The following is a 19,267-nucleotide window of genomic DNA, read 5'->3' as shown; positions in this document are numbered from 1 at the left end:
CAATCTCAGTACTTATCTTCTTGAAGAGCAACCTTAAGTCTTCTAACGGTTTACAAACCCATTGCTCTCTAGGCCTTTCAGGAGTTGGACCATTTTCTGATGACAGTGGTGCTGCTTTAATCCCAGTGTGATGAATTCATGGCTTTACTCTGGCTAACGTGACAGATGAGTTTGTGGTAGGTGATACCACGTGTGGTCCTGTCCACCTTGCAGTCAGCTGATGTTCAGGCACTTTATCTTTCCAGGCTTTAAGGAGGACTTGGTCTCCAGGTAAGAAAGGATGTAAGGCTACTTCAGTTGGATAGGCAGACCTGTGGGAGGCAAACTCATGAGCAGAGGTTAGTATAGTGCCCAAAGTTTTAATGTAATTAGCAACAGCTAGCTCTTTCAGAGCATTTATAGATTATCCCACCTGGGCAGACACCTGGAATGGCCTACCATACAATATTTCAAAGGGGCTTAATTTAAGTCTCCTTTTGGGAGCCATTCTGATCTGTAGTAGGGCAATTGACAAGGCCTTATCCCAAGTTAAATTAGTCTCTTGACACATTTTAGCAATGCTCCTTCCAGTATGTATAATCTCTGGCTACAGGTCATGGGGCATCTGATATTTATCCAAAGGTAGATGGTTGGGATAAGTTTCAGAAATAAACTTAGAGTGTCCTTCTTAATAATGCAATTAAACTTTACAATTATGTGGCATGCCAACAAGGAACTGTCTAGGAAGTGAGTCTTAGACAATAAATGCAGACCTCAATTAACAGAATCAGAATTCGATATCCACTGAAATGTAATCTCTTTCTCTCTAAATATTACCCTCATTTTTCATCAAATACAGCCAAATTAAGATTAGTTTGTTTGCAAAATGAGTCTGGTTAATTGATCATATTGGCTCCTTTCAATTGGCTGTGTGGGAATTTTTCATAAGGAGTCTCAGACTGGAATTTTAAAAGCCCTCTCAGGGCCAGGAAAGCCATGCCAAGGGCTTTTCATAGATTTTGCCTTACAGATGTAGGTGAATTCCTCACTTTTTGAGGTCCCCAAAGTACCTCGAGATTTTTGTACCTGTTAGGAAGTACCCTTCCTAATTTACCTGATAAAGCTGCTGGGAACCTAAGAGTTTCCAGTATCTGGAGAGATCAGGTAGAGAGAAAAAATAAATGTTTCAATTGTGATTACAAAGGTAAAATCTACCAAATTGCTGTAAGTCATAATTAGCTTAAGGGGAAAGGTTTCCTTAAAACCAAAAAATTATAACATATTCATCAGTTTACTCAGTCCTATATAATTAATTCTTTTTTACTAACAGTTTTATGAAGTCAGAGTTGCTATTAGACTTTTAAAATCTAGTTTAGCAGGACGATTGTTAAAAAGTCCTTTCTGTGACTCTTCTTAGAGATGAAGCATTTTGCAAAGCATCAGCTTAACTGTCTATGAATGATAAAGGACTTAAAAAGGCAAGGTTAGAGATCTGATTATAATGTTTTTTGACAAAGAAGCTTAATGAGGACTTCCCTGGTGGCGCAGTGGTTAAGAATCCGCCTGCCGATGCAGGCGACACGGGTTTGAGCCCTGGTCCAGGAATATCCCACATGCCACGGAGCAACTAAGCCCGTGCGCCACAACTACTGAGACTGCGCTCTAGAGCCCGCGAGCCACAACTACTGAGCCCACGTGCCACAACTACTGAAGCCCGCGCACCTAGAGCCCGTGCTCCACAACAGGAGAAGCCACTGCAATGAGAAGCCCGTGCACGGCAACGAAGAGTAGCCCCCGCTCACCACAACTAGAGAAAGCCCGTGCACAGCAACAAAGCCAATGCAGCCAAAAATAAATAAATTAAATAAATACATTTTAATAAAAGAAGCTTAATGAAGTTGTGACATACAGCATTTTAACCTGTGTACTGGCTTAAGTGATTTACTTTCTAACTGTGATTTTCTCTTTCCTATAGCTTCTTGCTTCTTTTCTATTTAAAGACCTTTCAATATTTCCTGTAGGATAGGTTTAGTATTGCTGTATTCTTTTAGTTTTTGCTTATCTGAGAAATTCTTTCTCTCCTTTTCTATTTTAAATGGTAATCTTGCTGGTAGATTCTAGGTCAGATTTTTTCCCGTCCAGGATTTTGAATGTATCTTGTCACTCCCTTCTGGCCTGCAGTGTTTCTGTAGAGAAATCAGCTGATAGCCTTATGGGGGTTCCCTTGTAACTAAGTCTTTCTTTGTTTTTCTCTTGCTGCCTTCAGAAGCCTCTCTTTGTCTTTAACTTTTGCTATTTTAATTATAGTATGTCTTGGTGTAGGTTGGGTTTGGGTTTATCTTGTTTGGAACCCTCTGTGCTTCCTGTACCTGGATATCTGTTTCCTTCTTTAGGTTTGGGAAGTTTTCAGCCATAATTTCTTCAATTACATTTTCAATCCCCCTTTCTCTTTCTTCTCCTTCTGGAATCCCTATTATGCATAGATTGGCATGCTTTATATTAGTATCCCATAGGTCTCTTACATTGCTCTCATTTTTTGTTTCTTTCAATTTGCCTTTCTGTCTGCTGTTCTGATTGGGTGATTTCCACTATTCTATCTTCCAGATCATTTATTCGTTCTTCTGCATTATTCATTGTTATTCATAGCCTTTAGCTCAGCTTTCATCTCGGCGAATGAGTTTCCTAATTTCTCTTGGTTCCTCTTTATACTTTCTACCTCCTTTTTACAGGAATCTGCATTTCTATCAATAGGCCTTGTACATTTCTTCAATATTTTCATTATCTCCTTTTTGAACTCAGTGTCTGTTAGACTGAAGAGGTCTGTTTCTTCTTTTGGGGGAATTCTCTTGACCTTTTAATTGGGAGTGGTTCCTCTGCTTCTTCATCTTACTTATGTTTCTCTTACTCTGTGAGTTTAGGAGAAACAATTGTCTACTGTGGTCTTGGAGGGCTGCTTTTATGTGGGAGTGTCCCTGTATAGCCTGTGTGCATTTAATATTTTTGGCGCAAGGGCTGTTTTTGGTATGGATGTCTGTGACCTCTTTCCTCAGCGTGTGCTGACTGTTTGTGCTTGACAGGTGGTGGTGTGGTGACCAGAGTCTGCACTGGGTTGCTCTATGGCTGTCGCTGCCCCATCAGCGACAGTTGTTGGAGCAGAAGCCCCCAGATCTGCTTCTGAGCTGCAGTGTGAGATAGGTGGGATTGGAGCACTCCCTCTGGAGAGGAGCTGCTGAGTATTGCTTCGCCAGAGCTGTCCACAGGGGAGTGTGCTCTGTGGTGTCGCCTGGCTGGGCTCACAAAGTACACTGTTGTCGGCACTGCCCTTAGCCCCACCTCCGCTGCGGGAATGCAGGCAGTTGGCCCCAGGGTCCCTCAGGCACTGTGCTCACAAAGCCAACAGCACAGATCCCAACACGCCAGGCCACTGAAGTTGGGTACCAGAAGCACAGCAGTCATGCACCTGGGCTCGCCGTGGGAGCCTTGGAAACAGCCCAGGCTCTGCCTCCGTGTGTGCTCCCACCAAGCCCACAGCGGCTAAGGCCAGACCCACCCCAGCCACAGTACACCTGCTGTCCCGCTCCCAGAGCTCATAGCAGCAGCACCAAGAAGGAGGCTGCTAAGGGGCAGGCCCCGCCCCTCCCTTCACTCACCCCTTAGCAGTGGTGCTTCGCTTCTATGGCAGGCCCGGGCTTCTTCCACGTACACCCCTGGTTGCCACCCGTACCACACTCCCCAGCCCTTCAGGCTGTCTCCGTGTGGCCAGCCCTAGTCCTCTCCCTGGGTCTGTCCTCTGAAGCCTGAGGTTCAGCACGCAGCCCCTGCACATACCAGCAGGTGAGTGTCTCGGGCTGGGGAGTGCTGCGAGGTAGCTCGGCTCCTCTGTGCTGGTCTCTCTCTTTTCTGCCTGCTGCCGACTGCTGTGTTCTCCTCCGAGCCTCTGAAGCTCCCTTTCTGTCCCAGCTGATAGCCCCGCTGGTGAGGGAGCTTCTCAGGGTGTGGGACTCTTTCCTCTTTTCCAGCTCCTTCCCAGGGACACAGGTCCCATCCCTATTCCTTTTTAAAAAATCTTTCATCCTATCCAGTTATGAGGAGATATTTCTAGACACTTCTGGGTGTCTGATATCTTGTGCCAGTGTTCAGTAGGTACTCTGTGAGAATTGTTCCACACGTGGATGTATTTTTGATGTGTTTGTGGGAGGAGGTGAGCTCCACGTCCTTCTATTCTGCCATGTTGGTTCCTCCCCAACATTTTAAGATATCAACTAAAATTATAACATTATACCAGGACATATCCAAATTTCAGAAGCTTTCTATAATTTCTAGAATGTCTATATTAAAAACATTTATCCATACCGTATAATCTGAGGAGGCTTATCAGTCATTTGACAATGCTTCCCATGTAATTTAACATACTAAACAATCCTAGTTAGTTTAATATTTTTCTCTGAGATGCCTTGGGGGCTCGCCAAAGCATCCCAAAGTTAGCTGGAGGTCAAAATTTTTTAATTAATTAAAATTTGATATTTGGGAAGTTTGTCAAAAAGTTTCAAAACACTTGGTCAAATAAGATCATAGGTCATTGTGAGACAATACTTATTCCTTTACCAAAATGAGAAGAGATCTCAAAAGCAAATACAGATCACTGAAAGGCACAGAAACTCAATCTGGTATCAATGGCAGCATTCCAGGAAAACTTTGTCCTCTTACCAGTGAGAGAAAAAAATCTAGTCTTGCACCAGCTTACTTTTAATAATAAATTTCATTTACTTAAGTTAAATTCAGTCTAAACTTAGTCTATCCTGACCATGCACAAACTCTTAGAGTTCCTTTTCTACAAACCTTCCATCACTTTCTATATCCATATTATTTTGCCCCTTAATTCTCCTATCTAGAAACAACCAGATGAACTTCCATCATTTAACTTAATTTAGCACAACTCTAAAATTTCACGTTACCAAATATCTGGAGAGATCATTTACATCTCAAAGGCACAGGAAAAGAAATGCAAATTTCTCTTCTAACTACTTACATAAAACCCAGCCATCTTGGGCTATTTTTGAACTTTCTTTTTTTCCAGTTCCCAAATATCCAGTGAAGTTTAAACAAACAAATGACACTAATAGACGATAATGTATATCATCTGCTCACATTCACAAACCTCATTTTCAGCAAAACGAGGAAGAAAGAATAGGATTTGGACTCAGGTACAGAGACACTCATTCACATACATCCACCCCCCCCACCCCCCCACCCCCCCCACCCCCAGCCCTCCAAGATATAAGCAATTGCAAAAGACCCACTCTGATACAATAGCTGAGCCGTTAGGGGCCATTGTTCGACAGATCTCAGGGAGTACTGAGGCCACACAATGTTTCAAAAAATATATTTTCTTTCATTTATGGGAGCATAGCTAAAGATCTCCAAGTTTTGCAAAAATACCCCAGGGGACTATAAGATGGAACAGAGCTCTGATCATCTATACCTAATTATTCACGGTTGGTGTTATCAGATATCAAGCAAACAGCGGTTCAAATGGGTCTCTCAGGGTCATAGGTCCCTAGCCACAAAACGGGAGAAACCCAGCCAATGTCCCATCAGAGATGAAGCTGAATAAATGACCAAGGCTAGTTCAAAAAAGGGAAAAATCCCAACCAATGCTCCACCACAGGCAAAACCAACACAATAGAGAAGGATACCCTGAAAAGAAGTAGAGATGGTCTAGTAAAGATGTAGGGCTTCCCTGGGGGCGCAGTGGTTGAGAGTCCGCCTGCCGATGCAGGGGACACGGGTTCGTGCCTCGGTCCGGGAAGATCCCACATGCCGCGGAGCGGCTAGGCCCCTGAGCCATGGTCGCTGAGCCTGCGTGTCCGGAGCCTGTGCTCCGCAACAGGAGAGGCCACAACAGTGAGAGGCCCGTGTTCCGCAAAAGAAAGATGTAGTTGTAATGTTTAAAAAAAAAAAAAAACAACCTGATGGAATTTTGAAATGTTTTTTAATTTTATATATATCAACATTCTTTCAATAAATACTTTCTAAGTTAAAAAAAAAAAAAAAAAGGATACCCTGGTGTCATCACATACGAGCCCAGCCTGCGCAAGCTGGAGCGACTTACCCCCCAGGCGACACTGAATGTGGACCACAGCTCTGGACGTTTCTCGGTTCCGAACAGCCTTGTGCCGAGGGGTGGCCAGCACCTGTCAGGGATAGTCCCTCCGAGATCCGAGATCCGCAGAGCGAAGTGTACTGTGGCAGCTGCTGGGCCTCAGGGAAGGGGCTGCCTCTGGCTGGGGTCGACCTGTCACATGCACAGACTCGGCTGGCTCACCAAAATTGCTAGCAAACGCGTTTGTGTGCCCGACGCAGTGAGGCCAAACAATACCAAAACGTTGGAGTTTGGAGCAGAGAAAGGTTTATTGTAGGGTCACGCAAGTAGAAGGGTGGCTTGTGCCCCCAAAACCCTGAACTCCCCGAAAGGTTTCAGCAAAGCATCTTTAAAGGCCAGGTGAGGGAAGGGGGTCACAGGGTATGTGATCAGCTCATGCACAGTTCTCTGATTGGCTGATGGAGAGGTAACAGGGTGGTGTCACAGGAGTTAACATGATCAGTGCTTAGGCTCCAGGAGGCCTGGGGGCTGTGTGCTCAGGGTCATCAAGTAGTTAACACCTTCCGTTTGGTGAGGGGTTTTCACATCTGTGAAACAACTCAGGACCTGTGCACCAGATGCTGTTACCTGGGTGCTTCAGGGAGGAGCTAAAGCAGAGGAGATGGGGGAAGGGCCTGTCCCGGGAAGGCGGTTACATTAGTGAAGGCAAAGTCTGCTGTGCCCCTGAGCAGACACCCAGGTGAGCCCTCCTGGATTGGGGACTTCGGCTCCAGAACAGCCCGGAAGTCCTCGTGGGCCCCAGACGTGCTGAGGTCCGACCACTCATAACTTGCATTCCGATTTGCATGAAAACAAAAAATATTTGACACTTTTGTGCCTCTTTCAGACTCCCAAAGTGGTGTGAGTGTCCGCTTCTTTCTCTTGCCTCCACTGTGTGTATCGGGAAGAAAGGTGTCTGCTGGCCCTTTGCTCTCTAGCTCTCGGCCACGTGGCCACTGCACGGTGGTGGCCGAGGGCAGGAGAGTTTCTGTGGCCACTCACCTCAGAAGGAAGGCGACTGTTTTTCTCTGATATTTTGGCAAGAAAGCTTTGACAAAATTCACTGAAATGCAGAATCCCTACTGTTTCAGCTCAGTAAGAGCACTGAATTGTGATTAATTTTGGATTCAAAAACTGCACAACACTAACAGATGTGATTTGAAATATTTTTAATGTATTAACAACTAGGACATCTTTTGTGGTCAGACAGTGTTTGTTGATTGGCCAAGTGTTGACAATGGCTGGTCACTGGCTCTGGTATTTTTGCATCTGCCAATGGTCATTCCTCTCCTGGCTGCTCCAGCCTCTCTGCCCCAACCCCAGGTGAGTGGCGGGCAGATCACCCTGGACATTCATCAAGAGCCCTGCCTGCTTGATTCCACGTATGTAAACATAAAGTACCCAGAAAACGGAAAGGACTGAAAAGGCAGCACACTCTTGGAGTCTGGTGTTGGGAACCGGGAAAACAAACTTGTTTTTTTGTTAAAATTGACCTATTTGGATTCGGTGCTGGTCAGAAATAAATATGCCCTCTTGCGGAAGCAAAATATTTCTATTTCAGTGGAAGACCTATATTGTCAAACTGTAACCACAAGTCATGTCTCATCTCTCAATGTCTAACTAGCTGCATGTTTTATCACAGGGACAAGCGGATCTCTTGAAGTACGCCAAGAACGAGACCGTGGAGAACCTGAAGCAGATCCACTATGCGGCTGTCTCCTGTGGACTCAATAAACCAGGCACAGAAAACACCGACGTCCAGAAGCCGCGCCGGAGCCTTGAAGTCATACCCGAAAAAGCAAACGATGAAACTGGAGAATGAGGGCACCTTCTAGAGATGATTACAGAATTTATAACTCTAGGACCAATTGTAGCCAGATGGGACATTTGCTTTGCACTCACTAATGAAAAATAATATTGGGGATTTTAAAGCACAACTGGAATAGCTAATTGCCGTCTATTAAAACTGTGAATGTATGTAGCAACCCTGCGTGTGGAGGCAAATAAACTCTTTAACAAGAAATTCTCTTCCTGGCCCAAATATGCTATATTTGTGTACAAAGAGATCATAACTCAGTTCCAGTGTGAACAGACTAGCCACTCTAGTTCCAGCGAGAAACAGACGACATTTTCCTAACTGAAAACAGTGTCTTAAGACGCAGATGGACTGTATGGTCTAATTAGTATTTACTGGGGAAAAACAATCTACAAGTTTTACTTATGTATGATTGCTGGGGTCTCTGGGTTCCAGATGTTTTTGGAGGCGTGCCTGCTGAGCCATGGTTACAAAGGAGAATGTAAGTAGTCTTGAACTTGGACAGCCACTAGGTTCAAGGGCACTGCAGCTGGACGGACACTCCTGGCTGGAGACACCTGCTGGGTACACACTGTAAAGGCAACCAACCTGGAAGCAACACACTGGACATAGTTTTTCATTGTGTTAAGTAGTGGTCACATTAAAAAGGTATTTTATGATATTTCTCCAATAACAGTACGTGAATTTAACGAAAGTTTAACTTTTTAAACACTTCCAGTTCAAGATATTCTACTCTTAAGAAGAGTGGCCAGTTACTTGGTGAACAGCTTTGTCAAATATAAGTTGCTTGTCTGGCTTGACATTTTGCTCTTAGTACATACAGCAGCCATGACTTTACATAGTGGCAGCTGTCTGTAAAACAACCCACACTGCGTCCCCCTTCTCAGCCTGTTGATTCCTGCCGTAGGGGAGTGAGCCTGGACATGGTGCAGACAGTAAGCCAGGGGCAGGTGAAGGGGCTGGAGCAGGTGCCATGCTCCACTGGCCAGCTGAGTCTTTAATCCAAGACTTTATTGTCCCAATCAGTGAAACTTCATGCTAGTTTAGAAAACCTGCTGGACACTGAAGCCTAATTACTGCTCCTCCCAAACCAAACTGCGCTCACATTTTGGAAGGGTAAAAGCTTTCTAAACCTTCGATAGCCGCTTTTCCATTTGTCCATATTCTTTTCAGTGACTCAGGTAAGCCAGATAACTCTGTGGAATCCCCAACTTGGCACCTCATTACTTCCTCACAGTTAGGGAGGTGGTCAGGCTGATATATTGAATTTATTTATGCCCAGACCCTGAAATATCCTTTTATAAAACAATTCCTTTTTCCAGTTCTTGTCATTTGCCTGCTGATCGTGTGCTTAAATTAAGGTATACCTCTCCACTGGTCTTCACTCAGTGTCATTCCAGTCAGAAAATAATTAAACGTCTCTGTTACTTGAATAATAGTGTGGTTTCCTGCTCACACCAGCCAGCAACCAGCCAGCAGCTTAGGCTCTTAGCTCTGAAATTAACTCTACGTCGGAAAACAAAAACAAAAACAAAAATATGTAGAAAATAGTAAAGAATTAAAAGTAGATTTGTAGACTGAGAAATAAAATAATGATGTGTAATTTAGATTATGGCTAGCAATCCTTGAACTTAGCTGGCAAGTAAATCGCAATATTCAGTGACAATCCAGAAATCATAAAAAAATGACTTAAAATATTATAAAATTGAAAAAAATTGCTACATTTATAGTAATGGCAGATCGTATCTAATATGTGACTTAAATGACTCTGAGACCAAGGCACCTGTCATTGGCTAGGGTTCATATAGGCTTTTAGAATCAGCAGACTTCAAAACCGAAGGGGTCTATGAGATCATTCCACCTGATGTGTCCTTTCCCAGATGCAGATGTTGCAGACAAAAGCAATAAAATGCGGTGCCCGAGGTCACAAAGTCTGTCAGGGGAGTGACCCAGCCCAGGGTTTGCTCCATGTTTGTTTCCATGCTAAGAAAGTCAGCCTTCGTTTGACCCCTCTCTTCAAAGGGATAAGCCAAGCAAAGGAAGAAAGCAGGCGCACTTGCTGGGGAGTTGTTCCCCAAGTCGCAGTGTTTCTCCTCCTTGTCTAGATCCCACTCCAGGGAGCACTGTCTCCTTCAAGACGGTGACCAAAATCAGCAGAGCACACAGTCATGGCTTATTCGTGGCTAAGTGACCCTCTTTTCTGACTGTGAAAGATTCTAAAGGATGAATTACAATTGTTTAAGGAGGGGCAGTGTTGGCCAGAGTTGATGTGGTCTGAGGTTTAGAAATGTATTCTTTAACAAATGAAAAAAACTGGAACCGGCTGGCAGGTAAATATGATTCCTAAGTTTAGACCCTGTAACTATCTGGGAGGTTTCGTCCAGCCCTGGGCTCCACTAGTTCTAGTCCCTTGGGCTGCGCCTGGCCTCTACTGTATGGCTTCCCAAGGGAGGAATGAAGTATGAAATAGGTTGAGATATAGATTTCCAGAGAGCGTGTTTTCTTGAAATCAGTTTTCCTATGCCTGATGCTCCGGGGGAGGGAAGATTTGAAACCCACTTCTTCCTTCTAGATACACCGGATGGTGTGGCCACACCTTCTTTGCTGGCGAGGAGAGGACAGAGCAAGTGATTCTAGCTGTGGTTTGGTCTTTTTGGACAGTGAGTGTGATGCTGGGGACCTTACTGGCGGGGCCGGGTGAGCTACAGGGAAAAGCTGTCTACATTTTGGGGAAGGTCTGCGTGCTCAGCGGGCCCCCTGCTTCTCTCCGCAGGTTTAAAGGGCTGCACCAAGGCCACGTGCGCGCTGGGAAGAGGCTGGGTTTCAGAGGCGTCTTCACGGGGCTGCGGGGGTGGCCGGGCGGCGGTCAGAGGTCCAGGGGGCTCACGATGGTGAAGCCCGAGTCCTTGCTGTTGCCGCTGCTGTCATCGTCGGGGCTGGGGCTGGAGCTGGGGCTGCCGGACGAGGCCGAGGCCGAGGCCGGGCCGGTCAGCGGGTCTGAGAACACCGGGGCGCGCTGGGCCGAGCTCCGGAGGGGCCGCGGGGCCTGAGCCTGGCCGACCGGGGGCGCCCTGGCGCTGCCCCCTTCGTCGTCTTTGGAGACGAGGATGAAGTCGTCCATGTCGCCTTTCTCCCTGCGCCCCGGCGGCGCTGCTGAAGGGGCCTGGGAAGGAGTCAGAGCACAGGGGGGGGAGGGAAGAACCGGTGAGACGGTGAGATGCGGAGCAGGTTGGGGGCCCCACGGTCCCCCCGGAAAGACGCAGGGAGGCCCCTCTGATGGGAGCTGTGGGCCTGGGGAGCGGAGCACACGGCCCGCGGCCCTGCCCTGCTCATCACCCTCCTCCTGGGGCGCCAGCTTTCCCATGTGAGGGGGCGTGGGGTGAGGACAGCGTGTCCGTCCTCGCCCCCGCCCTCGGGTGTGGCCGCCACGCAGTGAGTGACGCGCCCAGATGGTTATGAGGCCCCAGGCTGGCTCCCCAGTGTGCCCCCCACCCCCCATCTGCAGTGATGCTACTACCGCCTGCAAGGGGGCTGCAGGGGGAGCCCAATGTGTTCCATCTCCTCACATCTCACAGCCGGCTCATCCTGGCTGAGCGCCGGCGGTCTCTCAGGACAATGCAGGGGCCTGGGAGCTTCTACAGACACAGAAACCCGTAGTGGTCCTTTGCAAAAAGTATAGAGACGCAATGGCTTTACTCTACAATTATTTTCCTTTCTTTCTGAGTAATTATGTGTTTTGTTTCCAACAAAAACAGCTGACATCCAAGGACACTGGTCAAGGTTTTGGGTTAAGATCAGAGAAGCTCCTGCCAGCCCTGGGATGAAAGTAAAGCCCCAGTCTGACCAGGGATGTTCCAGCCTGGCAGGAAGAGCCCTTGCCCACGGCCAACTAAGCCAATGTAGTGGCCACACCTGCTGCCTGCCCCGCCCGCCTACTCTCCCCGAGGGGTGGGGGGGCATTGGGGCAGGGCCTGAGGTCTAAGGAGGGGTACAGAGCCCCCCGGGGACCTCTGGCTCCAGCATGGCCAAGACCACCTTTGGGCTATGGGCAGAGCCTGGACAGAGAGTCCGCAACACTCCTCAGGGAATCTGGGTGTGGCTGACAGGCCCCCTCTGAATTTCATGTTCTCCTGAGTGACATGCGGGCCAGTGGATAAATAATGGCTCAGGTGTCTCCCCCTCTGACAATTCGCCTACTTTTGAGAGATTTAATCGGAGAACAGGAACAGAATGGCATTAAAGATGCCAGTGCTGAGACACAGCAGGCCTCAAGTTGTAAAGCTGTTTATAGCCTGTCAACACAGCAATTCTTACAAAACGGAAGAGACGTGCAGCACATGGCCCTGCAGTAGAAGGGGATGTGATCCCTAATGGCACTAGGGCAGTTTGGTGAGACAGATGGCCCTTTCTCATCCCGTTACTGCCCTCTGTGAGGTGGTCAGGGCCAGGGGGCCTCAGGGGAGGGTGTCCCCCCACGTCCATGTCCGCGGGTGCACGTCAGGCCTTGGCTTTGGCCTCCCACCCCCAGACTGCAGGTGCTTTGTTCATGTGACTGCTGTGCTGAGCTATAAGCCGCGAGAACCTTGACCTCCCACCCCACTCAGGAGCTTATCTGAGGTTGACAACAGAGCAAGGACAGTCCTATTTTCAGAGCCGTCTCTCTACTGCAGAAATGCCAAGATAACCTATCCGCCTTCAGCATACGGTGAGGACATGGGCAGGACTTGAAGAGGAGAAACACCTGTAACGTGTTTTAGCCTGTGACTAGAAGGAAAGATGGTTCCTACCATCACTAATTATCTGGCTTGTTTCTGGAAAAGCAGTGGAGTCAAGTTATAAACGGTGAGTGACGCCGCCCTCCCCCCAGTTTCCGGATAAAGCCATGACTGGCCCAGACAAGGCACGTTAGAACTGCCAGGGCTTCTGCAACCATCTTTTCTTCTTACCCCACTGCACCATTATCTTACGAACCAAGAACTGAAGCCCAGGTCAGAGGCCTGGAGACTTGGCCGACATCACAAGCAGATGAAAACACCCCATTCTTCTGGATTCCCACCTAGAATTTTTTTTCTAGACCCAAGTAAGCTTTTTCTCTGGATTTCCATAGGAATCTCAGCTACTACCTGGTGCCGTTTCTATCCTTTACAGAAACTTTGTAATTTCCCAGGTCGGTCTTCTCTTTCTGCCAAACACAGGCGTGTGTCACACGATATAAAAAGTTTCTCAACATGTCAGTCCTGCCTACAGCTGGCCAGCACGGCCACCTTCCCCGCCCTGCCAGCCCACCACTCCTGTTGCTCAGATTGATTTAGGATCGCAGTGGAAGCAGGTGCCGTTCAACAGGAATGGTCCGCGCACGCTGATGAAATGTCCCCTCTCTGTGCTGTCCAGGCAGGCAGCCCTACTCACATGAGGATACTGAGCGCTGGAGAGGCACCTAGTGTGACTGAGGAACTGAATTAACTTTGAATTCTCTTTGATCCTGATGAAGTTAAATTGAATTTTAAGTAGACACCTGTGGCTAGTGGCTACTGCATTAGCCCCCCGCAGTTCTGGACCACAGATAAAAATATGGGACCAAAGACCAGGGAGGCAGGTGATACGGGCTGATGGACTGATGAATCAAGGGTCCTCCAAGTCCCTCCTTCTGCTGTGGTGGATTTGAGTGAAGTTCATCCAAAACCTCCCAAAGATTCACAAAGGAGTGTGTGAAGGACAGACTGTGGAAGGGAGGGACTGAATGAGGCTCTTTTCACCCTGCAGAATACAATTTCCAGGACTTCCCTGGTGGTGCCATGGTTAAGAATCCGCCTGCCAGTGCAGGGGACACGGGTTCCATCCCTGGTCCGGGAAGATCCCACATGCCACGGAGCAACTAAGCCCGTGCGCCACAACTACTGAGCCTGCGCTCTAGAGCCCGCGAGCCACAACTACCGAAGCCCGCGCGCCTGGAGCCCGTGCTCCGCAACAAGAGAAGCCACCGCAATGAGAAGCCCGCGCACCGCAACAAAGAGTACCCCCCGCTCACCGCAACTAGAGAAAGCCCGCGCGCAGCAATGAAGACCCAACACAGCCAAAAATAAACTAATTTAAAAAGAGAAAAAAAGAACACAATTTCCCCTCTGCTGTTGGCAGAGCTCGAGAGAAGATGTGTAATCAGAGGGAAAGAAGAGCCACATCTCTACCAGCTTCCCAGGGGGGAGTGGGGTGCGTGCACTGCCACAAAGGAAGAGCCCTTTTATGTTTTGTTTTGTGTGTGTGTGTGTGTGTGTGTGTGTTTTTGGTACGCGGGCCTCTCACTGCTGTGGCCTCTCCCGTTGCGGAGCACAGGCTCCGGACGCGCAGGCTCAGCGGCCGTGGCTCACGGGCCCAGCCGCTCCGTGGCATGTGGTATCTTCCTGGACCGGGGCACGAACCCATGTCCCCTGCATCGGCAGGCGGACTCTCAACCACTGCACCACCAGGGAAGCCCAGAAGAGCCCTTTTAAGTCCCTGGTGGGGAGGGGCACTGGCAGGGGGACCGAGTCCTCTGCTCCAAGGTGGGGTGAGCCCAGTTCTCTGCGGGAACGAGGGCCTATCACACGGCACTGCCCTTCCCGGCTCACGGCCAGCTCATGTGGAGGCTGCACTGGGTCCACCGGGGCTGCGCTGGCAACTGGTAGGTTCTTACAAATCTGAAAACTGGGAAGGACGATTACAAAGTATACTCAAGACGTTTTCAATTAGCAAATTTGTTAGTGTTCTTCAAAGCTCTTTTTCTGTGGTATTTTTAGACATTCAACTAAAAAAAATATCACGCCAAATTTTAAAATAAAATTGTCGAATAAAAATGGTCGGGGGGTGGGCCTGAGCTCAATAATATGTGAATAAATAACTAATTATTGAAAATTAAACATCTGGGCATGGAAGGGGAATCTGGAGGAACTAACCGAGGCAAGCTTGCAATGTTACTGTTGGATTCATGTGGCTTTAAAATGCAGACTCAAAATGCTCTCTGAAAATTCCCCTCTAAAGCTGGGTGAAACGGACCACACAGGGCTCTCTTCTGGAAGAGTGCTCTGAAAACAGATATGTGACAGAGACCACATGTGGCCTGAAAATCCTAAAGTATTTACTCTCTGGCCCTTTACAGAAAAAAATTGCTGACCTATGTGGCTTAGAGGATGGACATTGAGAAGTCCTTCCCCCTGAAGGCCAAAAAGGTTCCAGGCCAGTGAAGTACACTCAAGACAGCATTAGGAAAGCATGGACAGCACTTCTTGTGCTAAAGGGGAATGGAGGCATCGGCTGAAGGCAACTGACCAATAACTGAGGCAGAGATCCAGCTTTCTAACACCGCACGGTGGGACTGGCAGGAGGCTCAGGTCGAAGCTGCTGCGTACAGGTGTGTAGGCTGTGCACTGCACAACTCCAGGAGACGCTAGTCTATGCTGAAGGGCACTGCCCAGGGCACTGGAGTACACAACTTGCACAGCTGGGTACATCACCCCTGGCTTAGGTCACCTGTATTTTACAGTTGAACTTCACACATGGTCACGTGAAGTAGCTTTGGTGGGCTCGTGTTATCCATAGTTTGAATGTGTGTGCATCCCTCCCCCCCCTTCCTTCTCAGGCTGATGTGACAGTGTTCTCAGGCGCCTGTACCTGCTTGGTGGCCCTGGGCAGGTGACCCTGGCCGCTGGAGCAGTAGTGGTCGTCTGAGATGGTGATCTGCTCGTTCTCCTCGGCTTCCAGCTGGCTCTGGTTGAAACGCAGGGAACCTTTTAGAATGTCTTTGATCTGTTTTCAAAGAAGAAGAAAATCCATGAGAAAGATGAATGAGTTTGGTTTTAAATGTCAGCTAAACCTCGAATACATCTGAATCAGACTTGTCATTGACGGTTCTTTTATAGTGTGGATATGAATTTATGACCATCAGAAAGAACAGGAGAAAAAAATCCAGCTCTATATCAAAACCGCTGACTTATGAATGACCAAGGAAGACGCCACAGCCTGAATGGCCAGGTTCTCACAGGTGCAGACGGGCTGTCACGCCCTTGGTGGTTATCCGAGAGCAGGAAGCACCGCGTGCCCTCACACCCGGCTCCACGGAACAGCCCTCAGCCTCTGAAGGGGCCCACCCACCCCAGTTGGGGGCCAATAACGCAGGCCGCGTCTCTTCACTGACATTTCTGTTCCATTCGGTCCTTCAAGGGTCGAGTCACTGCGGCCCTTGAGGGGCTGAGGCCTGTTATAGGAGGTGGTCGTTTATGCCTTGTGCTCCCGGGACATTCGTGATGAGTGACTGGACTTGAGCTGGACCACACACACCACAGCAGCTTCGATAAGGAGCAAACGGAACAGCTTTGCTAAGAGGAAGGGGCAGGGGTGGGAAATGAGAAACCAGTCTGGGCTGCAGGCTGGTCAGACGTAATTGCTGGGCGGAGCAGGGCCGTGAGCAGGTAGAGTCAGGAGGGTTCTGTCTGGGAGGAGACGCAGGGCCAGGGGACACTTGCTCTGATGTCACGGTACCCGTGCCCTGGTGACCTCCCCAACAGGCACTGTAAGGGTGGCCTGTGTGACACAAAGTCAGAGCAATGGACATACCTGCTTTAGTCCTGCCAGGGAAACCAGAATTTGATCTTCTTTTTCCAAATTTTCTTGTAGTATCACTTCTTGAATATTTACTGAAAATAGAAGAATGACATTTTGTAACTAGTGGCCTGGGTGTAACTTATCTGCTGTCACACCATCACTTCAGACAAGCTGGGGAAGGCTTCTGCCAAGTTTCACAGCAACTCTTCCCACCAAGGACGCTCTGCCCATCTAGAGATGGGGCAGGTGCAGGGCACAGCGCGGGGGCACCGAGCCTGGTACACACAGCCTCCCCCAACATCCCACGGATGTGCTCTCATGGTGACAGATGTGTCTTACTCCTCCAGAGGGCCCAGGGCGCGCTTGCTGACCTAAGACGTGGTGAACAGCGTGGAGCGTTCATCCAGCGGCTGGGAGGAGGTGTTTCCGCTGGGCTTCCTACACTTCTCAGAGTTCAATGCTGTTACCTCACCCCGCTCGCTAAATAAAGACCAGGTCCTCCCAGGTGACGTACATTAAAGACACCATCTTTAAAAAATGTCAACAGTACGGTATGTTGTCAATTCAACATAATGTTAAAAATAAAAGAACAAGCTCACGGAGTCAGCAACACCTAACCCAGGGTCTTCATGGGAGCTGCTTCCCTATGCCCTGCAGGAGGCGTGGCCTCTGCTGGAGAGGCCTTCAGCCAGACCTGATCTGAGGACTCGCCAAGCTGAGCTGACCACCAAGGGCTTCAGCAAGCAGGGGACCTCGGCCTTCCCCACCGCGTGCCTGAGGGATGCACCCAGTCCTGCTGGGGACTGTGGCTTCCGAGGAGGGGATTCTCGGGGGAGTGCAGGAATGGAAGCCCCCTCCCCAGCGCTACGCAGGAGACTGTGTTCGGGGGTGGGGGGGGGGGCGGGGAATTGAAACACATTTTTACAAAGATACCATCCAAGCACCACATTGAGAATCGCTGCAGTAGGCAGGCTCACCCTCCGTTAACACCTGCTTCCTTATTTCCTGGCCCTTAACAATACCCTACTTACAAGGCCTCACAAGCCATGTTCTCAGTCATTCACTCCACCAAGCTGGCCCAGTCTCTGCGCAGGGCTCCTCTGCTCTGTGCCCGGCCCCGCGGCCCGCGGCGGGAGAGGCGGGGCCAGCATCCTGCCTGCCCCGGGGCCTGGAGGCTCTGTCCCCAGAGCCCTGCCGACCCGCTCCCCTCAGGGGTCCACCCTCGGCTCCCCTGCGGCCTCCTTGGAGCAGAGCCAAGCGGCCCAGGCCACCCTCTGGTCTCCCACCACCAGCTCTTCTACTGCCTCGACAATAAGCCCTGTCACACCCGACGTTAGCACAGGCGTCTGCTGGCTTATCTGTGGTCCATCACCCCCAGTAGGGTCTGGTTCAGGACTACACCCCCAGCCCTCAGCAGAATGGCTGGCGCATTTCAGGTGCACGGTAAGTATTGACTGACCGACCGACTGAACAAACATGGAAAAACATCCTTGGAACCTGCGCTGCAGAACACTGCTATCCTCAATACTTCCAAAAAGTAGTTCCAGCAAGGGGCAAGGCGAAGACTGGTACTATCCACACGAGTGCAGCCAGTTGATTAGAACCTTCGCTGAGAATAAATCTCGGGACCACACTGACAAGTCCTCTTACAGGCGGCAGCAGAAAAACAGCAGCCTTAACTTATTCAGAAAATGCGACTGCAGCCTCTGGCTAACAGAAAGGCCTGCTTCAGAACAAGAGAGCAAGATGAATGGGAATGGAATAATAGATATAATTAGAGAGGGAATGTTTCTGGTTTCCTTAAAAGCCTGTAACAATTTGTTCTCTCTCAATTAAAACAACAACAACAACAAAAAACCCATCATAAAATCCACTCAACAGGACATTAACGACAACCAACTGCAGAAGACTGACCAGAGAGACAGTTCTGTAGGTCTTTGGGAGGACTGAGAAGGGTTGCCTTTCAGGGTTGCCTCAGGACTGCTTGGCTTTTTTTTTTTTTTTTTTTAACCATATAATTTTATTTATTTAAAATTCTGGAAAATTCAAAGTAATTTATGGTTACAGAAAGTAGGACAGTGTATGCCTGGGGTCAGTGGGTGGGGGAGGGGTGAGAGGAGGAATTACCAAGGAGCACACTTGTCAATGAAACATGAACAGAATCGAAGTATACCACTTCCAGGATTGAAATGTAAGGCCTATTCATAACTCCTCCATTCTCTCTTCTCCCTTCTAGCTATCTGGAACCCATGACAACTCACTACCCCAACTATAGATGAAAACAAGGACCTGGAGGAGAGTGTATCCCTGAATGGCCAAATGAAATAGAGGCTCAACGTTTACCGTGAACACTCCCTCAGACTACTATGTGGGAGGAAAGTAAACTTCAGTCTCCTTTAAGGCACTGAATTATTGTTGGATCTTTTTGTTAGAGCAGCCTAGCCTTATTGTATCAAATATTTATTGAATTTTAAATTTCAATGACATTTCTTTTTTAACTTGAGGAATTCTCTTTCAAATCTTCTAGGCATTTTTTTTTAATCAACGTCTTTATTGGAGTATAATTGCTTTACAATGGTGTGTTAGTTTCTGCTTTATAAAAAAAGTGAATCAGTTTTAAGGCAGAGCTCGGGGCCCAGGGCTGCCTAGGCAGTTTGGCTGGGCGGTGGCCCTGCCCCACTGAGCCGCTAGGGGGCAGATCCCCAGCTCTGGCCGTGGAGGCGGAGGCAGCAGGGGAGAGCTCCCAGGCCCCGGGA

General features: G+C 48.6%; 2 protein-coding genes across 7 annotated transcripts in view; one reads left to right on the top strand and one right to left on the bottom strand.

The window, feature by feature from the left end:
* The window catches only part of PLCL2 (phospholipase C like 2), a 192,384-nt gene extending 183,786 nt beyond the window's left edge, over nucleotides 1-8,598 (top strand). The window contains exon 6 of the mRNA XM_067737389.1: nucleotides 7,764-8,598. Coding sequence (XP_067593490.1) covers nucleotides 7,764-7,943 — 180 coding nt within the window. The 3' untranslated portion in view covers nucleotides 7,944-8,598. The remainder of the gene's footprint in view (nucleotides 1-7,763) is intronic.
* TBC1D5 (TBC1 domain family member 5) overlaps nucleotides 7,274-19,267 on the bottom strand; it is a 541,587-nt gene continuing 529,593 nt past the window's right edge. For all 6 annotated transcript variants that reach the window (XM_067737391.1, XM_067737392.1, XM_067737390.1 and 3 more), the window contains 3 exons: nucleotides 16,524-16,603; nucleotides 15,582-15,716; nucleotides 7,274-11,100 (listed from right to left, as the gene is read on the bottom strand). In XM_067737391.1, the coding sequence (XP_067593492.1) occupies nucleotides 10,804-11,100; nucleotides 15,582-15,716; nucleotides 16,524-16,603 (512 nt within the window). In that variant the 3' untranslated portion in view covers nucleotides 7,274-10,803. The remainder of the gene's footprint in view (nucleotides 11,101-15,581; nucleotides 15,717-16,523; nucleotides 16,604-19,267) is intronic.

The sequence above is a fragment of the Pseudorca crassidens genome, chromosome 5 (genome assembly GCF_039906515.1).
Source record: "Pseudorca crassidens isolate mPseCra1 chromosome 5, mPseCra1.hap1, whole genome shotgun sequence".
NCBI lineage: Eukaryota > Metazoa > Chordata > Mammalia > Artiodactyla > Delphinidae > Pseudorca > Pseudorca crassidens.
Note: the sequence above shows the minus strand (reverse complement) of the source record. Positions and strands in the feature narration are given on the sequence as shown.